The 13,272-nt window shown below is 49.1% G+C and overlaps 1 protein-coding gene across 5 annotated transcripts in view; it reads left to right on the forward strand.

Moving 5' to 3' along the window:
• CPNE8 (copine 8) overlaps positions 1–13,272 on the forward strand; it is a 269,466-nt gene that overhangs the window by 137,675 nt on the left and 118,519 nt on the right. For 2 of the 5 annotated variants that reach the window (XM_050936193.1, XM_050936192.1), the window contains one exon: positions 11,491–11,542. The exons of the other annotated variants lie outside the window; for them this stretch is intronic. In XM_050936193.1, coding sequence (XP_050792150.1) covers positions 11,491–11,542 — 52 coding nt within the window. The remainder of the gene's footprint in view (positions 1–11,490; positions 11,543–13,272) is intronic. 5 annotated transcript variants of the gene reach the window in all.

Raw genomic sequence — 13,272 nt, forward strand, 5'->3', positions numbered from 1 at the left:
GTGCTATCACCTTTATATCAGGTAAGCTGGTAAAAAGTAGCCAGCTGCTACAAGCCAAACACGTAGCAGTGACATGCGTGCATGGGGCCATGAGTCATTACCCCACCATCCCAGTGGAGATAGAGGTTCAGGGGAACCCCATTGAGGTGACAGTGGGCATAGTTCCTAAACTCCCATATCCTGTAGTCACTGGGAGGGACTATCCAGGGTTTGATAATTTACTCCCCCAAGAGAGGCTGGAGGGAGATGGGGACCCTGTTGGCAGAGACTCATCATTGGGGGAATGTCAACCCCTAGTGTTTTCAGTTCAGTTTTCTCAGGATCTATTCTCAGCCCCCCAAATGGTCCGGAAGACAAAAAAAGAAAGGAAGGCCGCAAAGGCCTTGGGAAGTTCACAACAGCCAGAAGCCAGGGCCAGAAGACTGGGCTAGTAGGCAGATGGACACGAGCAGCCATCAGAGAAACTACCAACACGGAAGGTGAGTCAGAGGCTAGCCCCAGCCATGATGGTGATGAGCCTTTGGAAGAAACAGAAGCTGGCCCCTGGGAGCTCAGGCAGGTTAGTCCTGGGACAGATACTTTCGGGAGGGACCAGGCAGAGGACCCTAGATATGATAATATTAGGAAAGAGGTGGCTGAGATAGGTGGGACACCAGTGGAGGGAAGGTCCGGGATACAGGACCCTACTTTATAGTGAAGAAAGATCTCCTGTACCGTGTGGTGCAAATGCAGGAGCAGGAGATACATCAACTTCTGGTGCCACAAAAACATCAAAAAGCCATATTGAGCCTCGCCCACAGTCACCTGTTTTGGAGGACACCTAGGGGTAGAGAAAACCCAGGCCAGGATCCTGCGGAGGTTCTTCTGGCCAGGAGTACATGAAGATGTCAGGCGATACTGCACCTCTTGTCCAGAGTGTCAGCTACATAGCCCTCGCCCACACTTGCGGGCCCCTTTGATACCTCTGCCAATAATAGAGGTACCATTTGAACACATAGCCATGGATCTGATTGGGCCCCTAGATAAGACAACTCTGGGCCACCAACATGTTCTGGTTGTACTAGACTATGCAACCCGGTACCCAGAAACCGTTCCCCTATGCAACACAGCCTCCAAGACAATAGCTAAGGAGCTACTGCAGATCTTTTCCCGGGTTGGGCTGCCCAAGGAGATACTGACTGATCAAGGGACACCTTTCGTGTCCAAGTTGATGAAAGATCTCTGTTCATTGCTCCATGTACAAGCCCTACGGACCTCTGTATATCACCCACAAACAGGCGGTCTTGTGGAAAGGTTCAATAGGACCCTCAAGGCCATGATCAGGAAAGTGGTGAGCCGGGATGGGAAAGACTGGGATACTCTATTGCCTTACCTCATGTTTGCCATCCGGGAAGTCCCACAAGCCTCCACAGGTTTCTCTCCATTCGAACTACTATATGGGCGCCATCCCTGGGGCATATTAGATATAGCCAGAGAAGCCTGGGAAGAGGAGCCAAATCCCGGAAGGAACATAGTCAAGCATGTACTACAGATGAGGGATCGGATAGCTCGAGTTACACCCATTGTACAGGAACACTTGGAGAAAGCACAGGAGACCCAATGAACCCATTATAACCACCAAGCAAAGCTTCGACGGTTCCAACCAGGGGATCGAGTAATGGTCCTGGTGCCCACAGCAGAAAGCAAGCTGTTGGCCCAGTGGCAGGGACCCTACGAAGTGATTGAAGCCGTGGGAGAGGTAAACTATAAGGTGCGGCAGGCAGGCCGCAGGAAACCTGAGCAAATTTATCACATCAATCTTCTGAAACCTTAGCATGATCGAAAGGCATGCTTAGTCACCCAGGAGACCTTTCCCCAGAAGGATAACTTACACGAGCAAGTGAGGATATCGCCCGACTTGATGCCAAATCAAAAGGTTGAGGCAGCCGACATAATTAATCGCAATCGAGATGTGTTCTCTACAAAACCGGGGCAGACGACTGAGACCTATCACCATATCCGCACGATCCCCGGAGCCAAGGTAACACTGAGACTCTACCGAATTCCAGCAGCCAAAAGAGAGGAAATCAAGGCTGAAGTAAAGAAAATGTTAGAATTAGGCGTTACTGAAGAATCCTACAGTCAGTGGTGCAGTCCAATAGTTCTAGTGCCTAAACCTGACGGTACCATGAGATTCTGTAATGACTTTCGCCGACTGAATGAAGTATCCCAATTCGATGCGTACCCCATACCACGCATCGACGAACTGGTTGACCGACTGGGTAGTGCCTGATTCTTGACTACACTGGATCTGACAAAAGGGTATTGGCAGATTCCCCTGACCAAAGAAGCTAAAGAAAAGACAGCGTTCTCCACCCCGGACGGGCTATTCCAGTACACAGTCCTCCCTTTTGGGCTACATGGGGCCCCAGCTACATTCCAGCGCCTCATGAATAAGCTGCTGCGCCCCCATACTAGTTATGCAGCCGCATACCTAGATGCTATCATCATCCATACTCCAGACTGGGGAACCCACTTGGAGAAAGTTGAGGCCATACTACGCACCTTAAGGCGGGCTGGCCTCACCGCTAATCCCGTTAAATGCGCCATAGGACTAGCAGAGGCTAAGTACCTGGGATATATTGTAGGACAGAGTATAGTGAAGCCCCAAACTAATAAGCTAGAGGCGATTCAAAACTGGCCCCGGCTGACCCGAAAGAAGCAAGTCCATGCGTTCCTGGGCATGGTAGGCTACTACTGACGTTCTATTCCTCACTTCACCAGTAGGGCAAGTCCTCTAACGGAACTGGTGAAGGCCCGAGGTCCAGACACGGTGAAGTGGACCGACGCAGCAGAGAGGGCATTCATAGACCTTCGGACAGCTCTCTGTAATGACCCCATCCTCATAGCCCCGGACTTTACCAAGGAATTTATTTTGCAAACAGATGCTTCTGAGGTGGAGTTGGGGGGCGGTTCTGTCGCAAATGATTGGAGAAGAAGAACACCCGATCCTCTACCTAAGCAGAAAGCAACTGCTCCCAAGAGAACAGAAGTATGCAGTAGTCGAGAGAGAATGCCTTGCTGTCAAATGGGCCATGGAGACACTGCGTTATTACCTCTTAGGCCGACGATTTACTCTTGTGACAGACCATGCACCCCTTCAGTGGATGCAGAGAAATAAGGAAAAGACTGCAAGTGTCACCAGGTGGTTCTTATCCCTCCAACCATTCCAGTTCCGCATACAGCACAGGGCTGGATGCCACCACGGCAACGCTGATGGTCTTTCACGAACACACTGCATGGCATCTCAAGTTGCCCAACCTTATGATGTTGAGCAGAGGGGGGGGGATGTGATGGGGCAAGGCCAGATGGCTACAGTAAAGTACTGAGAAACAGGTATGTTAGCCCCAGGCTAAACAAATCCCTAGTACCCTGGTAACTAAATGACAGTTGCTCCAGGTTAATCAAGGCACCTGGGGCCAGTTAAGATCTTTCTAGAAGGCAGTCGAGAAAGCTACTTTAATTAGAACACCTGAAGCCAATCAAGGCAGACTAATCAGGGCACCTGGGTTTAAAAAGGAACTCACTCCAGTCAGGCAGGGAGGAGCCAGAGGAGAAGGAGCGTGTGTGAGGAGCTGGGAGCAAGAAGGCAAGGAGCTGAGAGTGTACTGCTGGAGGATTGAGGAGGACAAGCGTTATCAGACACCAGGAGGAAGGTCCTGTGGTGAGGATAAAGAAGGTGTTTGGAGGAGGCCATGGGGAAGTAGCCCTGGGAGCTGTAGCTGTTATGCAGCTGGTACACGAGGCACTATAGACAGCTGCTATCCACAGGGCCCTGGGCTGGAACCCGGAGTAGAGGGCGGGCCCGGGTTCCCCCTAAACCTCCCAACTCCTGATCAAACACAGGAGGAGCTGACCCAGACTGTGGATTCCACAAGAGGGGAAGATCACTGAGGTGAACAAATCTGCCGATAAGCGCAGGACCCACTAAGGTAGAGGAGGAACTTTGTCACACCAGATATGGAGAATTTGTATTCACCTTCCCCTACAGAGTACCCAGGTAAACCATTTGACACTGTTTGTCCTAAAAGTCCATTCTTGTCTGGGACATTGTTTAGTATAGTCCTTTGAAGTTCATAACACTTCCCAGGATTCACATCCAATCTCCCCCCCCCCCCAAAGAGAGGTTCTTCTTCAAGTGATTGCTCATGTGCATTCCACAGTAGGTGTGCGTGCTCGCCTTGTGCACCAGTGCCAGAAGTTTTCCCCTTAACAGTACCCATAGGGAAGTGCCTCTAGTGGCCCCTGGAATGGTGCTGCCATGGCGCGGTATAAAGAGCGCTATGCGCTCCCCACACCTTCACTTCCTTCTTGCTGCCAGTGAAGGTGCTTTGGAACTGCTCTGCTCCAGCTCTGCTGTAGCTTTCCCTCTTTGGACTTAGTTAGTAATGCCCGTAGTTACTTTTTCTCTGGCGCGTGCACACACACTCACTCTCTCTCTCTCTCTTAGTTAAGTGCGCCCGAATTGGGGCATGCTCTGGGCTTTAAGTCATGTGACACTTGCCAATGGCCTATGTCTGAGAGTTACCAGCATGCAGACTGTTTACTCTGTCTGCGGGAAAGTGACTGCAGCAAGATTTGCAGATCTGTCAAACCTTGGACCAAGAAGGATCAGGACATTTGGCTCCAAGCCATTTTGATGGAGTCGGCCCTGACACTGCTGCACCACTCCGAGTCAGCACTGAGCACCGCAGCATCAGTGCATGGCGACCCAACGGTGCCCTCCACCAATCAGCACCACGCTCTGTCCACGGGACACTCTAAAAAGGTGAAGATGTCTTCTCCGCCAAGGCACCGGAACAAGGCTGTGAGAGAGACTAGACCCGTGTTGGGTAGCTCTCAGTCCCCGTCGGCCTCGTGGCCTCCAACTCAAGTTGAGCGGAGTAGCCCAGCCCACTCCAAGCTGACCTCCCCGGACACTAGTGGCCACATTCAGGTGCCCTCCATGACAGAGGCCCTCCAGGTGGCTCAAGATATTATTTCTCTACTGGTACTGGTAGCAGTACCATCAACAGCTCCCCGGTTCAGAGGCAAGCCACCACGCGGACCCCCACAGTCACTGCCTGGATGGTACCGCTCATGGTCGAGGGAAGGTTCCCGATGCTGTTCTCTGTTCAGTGACCTCCCTGTGCGCAGCCCGCGCTGGTCCCCATCGACCCCCACCCGGTTGTCTGGCTGAATACTGACCAGTAGGGGTTTCAGGCACTGCTTCGCCTCGACAGAACGTAGACCTCACGATGAGAGCAGGCTCCACCAAGACCGGGACAGACTGCACTGGAGGTCATTATCTTCGAGAAGCTATTATAGTCCCTTGTGGTATGGACGTCAATGCCATTCCCATTCTTTGTCTTTTTCGAGGTCCCTGCCACAGCATTGTTCCCACAGCCCCAAGTGTTGATCTCCGGCACCCTGTGGTTGCTGATCCTCCTGTTGGAGCCATTTATGGAGCTATAGACCATACTATAGACCATACTCCTGTTCCTCCATGCCGGGATCATGGTCTCGTGTTCAGCACCACTCCTGCTGCTGCCACTCATCCCCGTCCAGGGATAGCAGTCGATCGTAAACCAGCCCGGCCTCCCTTGAAAGTCGACAGTCGGTGGGCCAGGCGAGTCAGGCAGGACAGCCGGCTCCGATGGTGCCACAGCAGGTACAGTTGCACCAGGCTCGCTGGCCAGCACCATGGTACCAATGGGCCCCGAGGGCCCCGACACAGCCTCTGGTGGTGGCTCGCTTGGTGGCCGGAGCCTCGGAAAGACTATTGGCCTCACTCTCTCAGCCTCCCAGAGAAGAATCAGTGGAGCACTCATCCCCAGTCCTGCACTCAGAAGAGGACCAAGTAGCGGGACTTGTGGCACGCCCATCCTTATCCTCCCCGATGAGGCAATCATGGCCCCTCCTCTGCCATCTTATGGGAGGACACAAAAGCCCACCAGGAACTGTAGAAAGGGTGGCATCAAGCTGAGGAGGTGGAGCGTCCCTCAGACTCCCTCTTCAATGTTCGCTTGGCTTCAGCACTGACCGGGTGGCTCTCCCACTCCATCCCCATCCCTCTTCAGGGACCCCTCTCACAAGAGCTTACTTGAGCAGGAGGTGAGGCAGCTCCTTGTCATAGGAGCAGTGGAGGTGGTGCCAGCGGAGTTCAGACTCAAGGGATGGCACTCCTGCTATTTTCTTATTCTGAAGGTCAAGGAGGGTCTCAGGCCCATCCTGGACCAGCAAGGCCTGAACCAGTACATGGTAAAGTTCATAGACTCTAGGACTGGAAGGGATCTTGAGAGGTCATTGAGTCCAGTCCCCTGCCCTCATGGCAGGACCAAATACTGTCTAGACCATCCCTGATAGACATTTATCTAACCTACTCTTAAATATTTCCAAGTTCAAGTTTCGCATGATCTCTCTGGCCTCCATCATCCCCTCCCTGGATCTCAGAGACTGGCACGCCGCCCTCAATCTACAGGACATGTACTTTCACATTCGTATATTCGAGGGCCACAGGCGTTTCCTCCGCTTCACGGTAGGGCAGGAGCCAAACTGTGCTCCCGTTTGGCCTATCCATAGCTCCAGAGTCTTCACAAAGCGTTTATCTGTGTTAGCGGCCTACCTCAGGCATCAGTGTGTGGGAGGGTCCAGATCTTTCCCTACCTCAACGACTGGCTGGTCAGGGGCAGCTCCAGGTCACAGGTACAGGATCATGTAACACTCCTCCTGTCCACATGCGCCACACTGGGGCTATTGGTAAACAACATCAAGTCCACATCAGTACTGGTGTAGTGCATAGAATTCATTGGGGACGATTATGGATGTGATGTCGACCAGAGCCTCCCTCCTTCTGGACAGATTCAAAACCGTATGGGAGCTCATTGGCGTGGTCACAAGGTTCCCTGTGATGACCACCAGAGCGTGCCTCCAACTCCTGGGTCATATGTTGGCGTGCAAGTATGTGGTTCGTCGCGACAGACTCAGGATGTGGCCCCTCCAGCTCTGGTTGGCCTTGGTATTCTCCCAGTGTCAGACAGATTTTTTTTGGTAAGGCATAGCTGCAGATGTTAAGGACTAGGTACTTATTTGTCGTCAAAGGAAAACACCAGCAAGAACAGGCAGAGCTCTTTTAGGGGAAATGCTTCAACATATTAAGCTCTGGGAGTTCATACAAATTGACTTGAAAGGCCAGAAACACCTGCTGGAAATCAGTATTTGCTGGTGATGTATCACTCTTTTTCAAAGCATGTGGTGGTGCAACTCCTGAAGCATAAAAGGACTGAGAGAGTTATGAATGCATTGATGAAACATGTAGTGTTGCAGTTTGGTCCACTAAGCTGCTTCTACACTGATTGGGGAAGGAATTTGAATCACAGTTATTATGCGAGATTTGTCGACATCTCCAGATAACCAACTACTGGACTACTGTTGCCCACTCTGTGAATAATGGGGAAGTGAAGAGAATAAACCACATATTTGGTTCTCTGCTTAAAGTCTTAGTCAGTGAAGACCCAACAAAATTGGGTTTCAAAGTCACCTTTTGTTGTCTTGGCATACCAACATCAGCTGTGATTCAATTATCCATTACTCTCCTTATGAGATTTTGGACTCTGCAAACCCATGATTTCCTGTGACTTGATGTTCAGGCAGCAAGAACTGGCAAAGCCCTGCACCCGCACAGGTAGGTGATGTGGCAGAGTATTACATAAGTGACCTGAGGACAAAATTCCAGAAGGCGGAGGAACAGATAGGCCAGAAGTAACCATGCCAGATACCAGATGCCAGAAAAATGGGAAAATATGTGCCCATTCAGGAAAGAAGATGTGGCCATGCAACTGGAAAAAAACAGCCTAGAAAAAAATCCCAAATTGACCTCTTAGTGGAGGGGACCTTACACAGTGATAGAGAAACTAAACAACTTGTATTTGCCAATACAAAAAGCAAGAGCCTCATCTATTTGTACTGCATCAAGAACTGACATTCTGATTCATTGAAAGAACGGGGAGGACAAACACTGTGGATGCTCAACAGCCGAATCCAAAAGGATGCAGAGGAGGATTTGGACATACTCCAGTTGGCTCCTGTGGCTTGTAATAGGAGACCGGTTGTGCGGGAGAAATTGCCAGGCTGTTCTCAGGATCTCAATCTACAAGAGACAGGTCTAACCCAGAGGGCATGAAACCTGCACTCACAGATATCTAGATCCAACTGTAAGCAATATGTCCATGACAGAATACAAGACTCGAGTGGGCAGATGAACACAGAAACCTGCATAAATCGCAAACTACCTGGATTCTTAGGAGTTACTATTTAAATTCTTATTTAACTGGAGGGGGGGGGTAGTTGTAATGATTAGTGTAGACATCACCTCTATCAGTAGATGGTTCTATGTCTTTATCTTAGCATGAAGTTGTCTTATGTTATGTTGTTGATCTGACGTAGAGGGTTAGCAAGAAATTCAGTCTGGTCTGTGTGTGCTGGAGTTGGTACGTGCTGCGTCCTAATAAATCTCTGTGTTTGTGTAAGCAAGTATTACATAATACTTCCCAACTTGCAGGCACTGAATCTGTATTGTGACAAAGTTCCTCCTGTGCCTAGGTGGGTCCTGTGCTTATTGGCGGATTTGCTCATCTCAGAGATTCACGTCAGCCCTCAGTTTGGTCACTTTTGCTAGTGACTCAAATCTGCTGTTCACTCAGCTAATCTCATCACTGGCCAGCATGGGGAAAGGGAGGAAAACAATCTCCAGAGTCTCTACTGACCCACCTAGTGGGTTGGGGGATAGGCCAGGGACCTTCCCCTCTGGTGGGACCCATAGTCCAGGTCAACTCCTCCTGTATCCAATAGGGAGTTGGGGGGGACAAAGGGAACCTGGGCCCGCCCTCTACTCCGGGTTCCAGCCCAGGGCCCTGTGGATCACAGCCATCTGCACTGTTTCATGTAACACCTGTGCAACAGCTACAACTCCCTGGGCTACTTCCCTGTGGCCTCCTCCCAACACCTTCTGTATCTTCACCACGGGACCTTCTTCTGGATGCCAAATAGCATTTGTACTTCTCAGACCTCCAGCAGGACACCCTCTCACTCTCAGCTCCGTGTGCACCTCTCGCTGATAGAAGTGAAGTCCTTTTTAAATCAGATGCCCTGATTAGCCTGTCTGTCTTAATTGATTCTAGCAGCTTCTTAATTGGTTCCAGCAAGTTCCTGATTGTTCCGGAACTCCCCCTATTACCTTACCCAAGGAAAAGGGAGGCGCTAATATATCTGCCTTCTATCACTCTCCTGTAGCCATCTGGCCTGACCCTGTCACAGTATATAACAAAAGAAAATTTCTGTTAAAAGGAGAGGGAACACAACTTTAATGTGCCAGAACGCCACAACAGTGATTCATAAGTATGTAAACAATAAGTAAATGTCCATGTCATAAACAGATAGCTAAGGGTTAATGTGTCCTTCACTTGGAAAAAAAGTAACCTGAAGCACCTGACCAGAGGACCAATCAGGAAACCAGACTTTTTCAAATCTGGGTGGAGGGAACTTTGTGTGGGAGTCCTTTGTTCTTGGTCTTCTGCCTGTCCCTCTCAGCTATGAGAAGGATTTTTCTATTTCCTGCTTTCTAATCTTCTGTTTCCAAGTTGTGAGTACAAAGTTGGTTTGTTGTTTTGTATTTACATGTCTATAGTTGCTGGAGTGCTTTGAATTGTATTCTTTTTGAATAAGGCTGTTTATTCAATTTTCTTTTAAGCAAATGACCCTGTATTTGTCACCTTAATACAGAGAGACCATTTTTTTGTATTTTTCTTTCTTTTTATATAAAGCTTTCTTTTTAAGACCTGTTGGAGTTTTTCTTTAGTGGGGAACTCCCGGGAATTGAGTCTGCAGCTCACCAGGGAATTGGTGGGAGGAAGAAGTCAGGGGGAGATGTGTGTGTTAGATTTACTAGCCTGACTTTGCAGTCCCTCTGGGCGAAGAGGGAAGTGCTTGTGTTTCCAGGACTGGAAACAGAGAGGGTGGACTCCCTCTGTTTAGATTCACGGAGTTTGCTTCTGTGTATCTCTCCAGGAACACCTGGAGGGGGGAAGGGAAAAGGTTTATTTCCCTTTGTTGTGAGACTCAAGGGATTTGGGTCTTGGGATCCCCAGGGAAGGTTTTTGGGGGGACCAGAGTGCCCCAAAACACTCTAATTTTTTGGGTGGTGGCAGCTTTACCAGGTCCAAGCTGGTAACTAAGCTTGGAGGTTTTCATGCTAACCCCCATATTTTGGACGCTAAGGTCCAAATCTGGGACTAGGTTATGATAGTCCACCTCGCACTATCTTGGACAGTAATCATTTGTCTCAGTTTCCCATCTTGTGGTGTGAAAGTCTTGACAGATGAATGTCCCTTTAAAATGTGTGACAAAGTTCCTCCTCTACCTTGGTGAGTCCTGCGCTTATGGGCAGATTTGCTCATCTCAGTGATCTTCTCCACAGTCTGAATCAACTCCTTCTGTCTGATCAGGAGTTGGGAGGTTTGGGGGGAACCCAGATCCGCCCTCTACTCCGGTTTCCAGCCCAGGGCCCTGTGGATTGCAGCTGTCTATAGTGCCTCTTGTAACAGCTGCATGACAGCTATAACTCCCTGGGCTACTTCCCTATGGCCTCCTCCAAACACCTCTTTATCCTCACCACAAGACCTTCCTCCTGGTGTCTGATAACGCTTGTACTCCGTAGTCCTCCAGCAGCACACCCTCTCACTCTCAGCTCCTTGTGCCTCTTGCTCCCAGCTCCTCACACGCACTTCCTCTCCTCTAGCTCCTCTCTGCCTGACTGGAGTGAGCTCCTTTTTAAACCCAGGTGCCCTGATTAGCCTGCCTTGATTGGCTGCAAGTGTTCTAATCAGCCTGTTGGCGTTAATTGGTTCTAGCAGGTTCCTGATGACTGTAGTGCAGCCCCTGCTCTAGTCACTCAGGGAACAGAAAACTACTCATCCAGTGACCAGTATATTTGCCCTCTAGCAGACTCCTGTCATGCACACTATTCCCTTTGCTGTCTGCTGCACCTACTGTTGGTTGTCCGTGGTCACCAACATCTCAAAATCCAAGGATGCAGTCAGGTGGGTTTAATTCCTGCTCCTTGGAAGGAGGATTGGCTGAGTGATACCTCTGCAGCTGATCTTTGCTGGTACTGATCACTGTTGCTGCCTCTGCTTGCTAACATTGCTGCTGCCTTTGCTCGCCACTTCCTTTAGCTGCAATGCAGTGTTCTGAGATTCCATCACTTAGCTCCCAGTACTTAATGATTTCAGCTTTTAGTAATTTCACTGGGTAGAGGAGAACCAGTGCTGCTTCCTCTGCATTTCCTTTGACTGCAGTACTGTCCCCACACCAGGTCTAAGGCTCATCCAGCTAAACCAATCTATCAGTGATTTCACTGAGAAGAAACAAAGACTCTCAGTTAAATCTGATCAGTTCTATCTTTAAACACTGCAGGAGGAAGGTCAAATGGCAGCTAGGATTCTTTAAACAGAGTTCACACCATCAGGTAGGAGTACCTGTCCCCATCCACTCTGTCTTTTTCACTTATATTTGGCATCACTACCCCCCGATCGCATAGCCTATTAGGTTAAATTTTAGCATAACCCCTCTTCAATAAGAGTATCTAGGGCAGTCCTGCCAGGAGCACCCTCTTGCAGCAGGCCACAGCATGACAAGTGAATCTGGCTCAGTTTTCCTACTTCAGTTTCACGGGAGATAATTCAAAGAGTCTTTGTGAGGGCAAATAGCCCTTTTGGGGTTAGTTTATTACAACAGTTCTGTGCGCATAAATCACAAGAAAAGTCCCACAACCATAGTCCCAATAGTGCATGCAACGTACAGCCCTGATGTTCCTCATCATGCTGCAGCTCTCTAGCACAGCCCTCTCCTCTCATTGAACTAGGACAGCCACCTCAGCCCTTCCAACTTGAATGCAACCCTGCTCTTCACAGTGGAAACCTCCACAGCCTCTCCACTGTGAGTATCCTTGCTAGGGGATCATCCCTCACTCCCCCGTCCCTCTCACAGTTCCTCAGGGTCCATCTCTTCAGGCGTGGAGACATCAGCAGGTAAGCAAAGCACATTCAAAAACATAATCCCAACTATACATACAAAGTGATGGGGTCTAAATTAGCTATTACCACTCAGTAAAGAGATCTTAAAATCATTGTGAATAGAGCAGATGTTTTCAGAGAACTATGTGAAGCAGCAGTACAATCAAAAGCCAACAGTATGTTAGGAACCATTAGGAAAGGGACAGCTAATAAGACAGAAAATATGCCGCTACATAAATCCATGGTACACCCACACCTGGCATACCATGCAGTTATGGTCACCACATCTCAAAAAACATATTAGAATTGGAAAGGACAGAGAAGGACAACAAAAATTGTTAGGGGCATAGAACAGCTTCTATATGAGGAAAGATTAAAAAGACTGGGACTGTTCAGTTTAGAAAAGAGATGACTAAAGGGGGATTATCGTAGAGGTCTATAAAATCATGAATGGTGTGGAGAAAGTGAGTGAATAGGGAAGTGTTATTTACCCTTTCACATAACACAAGAACCAGGGGGGACTCAGTGAAATTAATAGGCAGTATGTTTAAAACAAACAAAAGGAAGTATTTCTTTACACAATGCACAATCAGCCTGTTTAACTTGTTGCTAGGGCATGTTGTGAAGGTCAAAAATGTAACGAGTTCAAAAAAAAAAATTAGATGAGTTCATGGAGTATAGGTCCATCAGGAGCTAGTAGTCAAAATGATCAGGAGTACAACTGCCTGCTCTGTGTGTCCCTAAATCTGTGACTGCTAGAAGCTCAGGTTGGATGATGAGATAGATCACTCAATGCATTTCCTCGTTCTGTTAACTCCCTCTGAAGCATCTGACACTAGCCACTGTCGGAAGACAGAAAACTGAGTTAGATGGACCATTGGTCTGATCAAGTATTGCCATTCTTATGGTCTTAAGCTCCTCCATTGCTCCCCTGCCTTTAGTCCTCTCTGGCCCTTGGTTCTGATTATCCAGCTTAGAGCGAACAGGCAACTCCCTCTGCCACTCTTTTTGCCTTCAGCCCAGGCTCTCTGGCTTGGGGACACCAGCCAGCAAACCCCTTTTGCTCCTTTCCTGCCTTCAGCTTCTCCCAGGTCCCAAACATATACAGTCTCATAGTAAATTATTTCATTTTCCTTGGGAGGGCCTGTGCAGTATTCCCCAGAGACCTCTTCCTGACTGACTG

The sequence above is a fragment of the Gopherus flavomarginatus genome, chromosome 1 (genome assembly GCF_025201925.1).
Source record: "Gopherus flavomarginatus isolate rGopFla2 chromosome 1, rGopFla2.mat.asm, whole genome shotgun sequence".
In the NCBI taxonomy this organism is placed as follows: domain Eukaryota; kingdom Metazoa; phylum Chordata; order Testudines; family Testudinidae; genus Gopherus; species Gopherus flavomarginatus.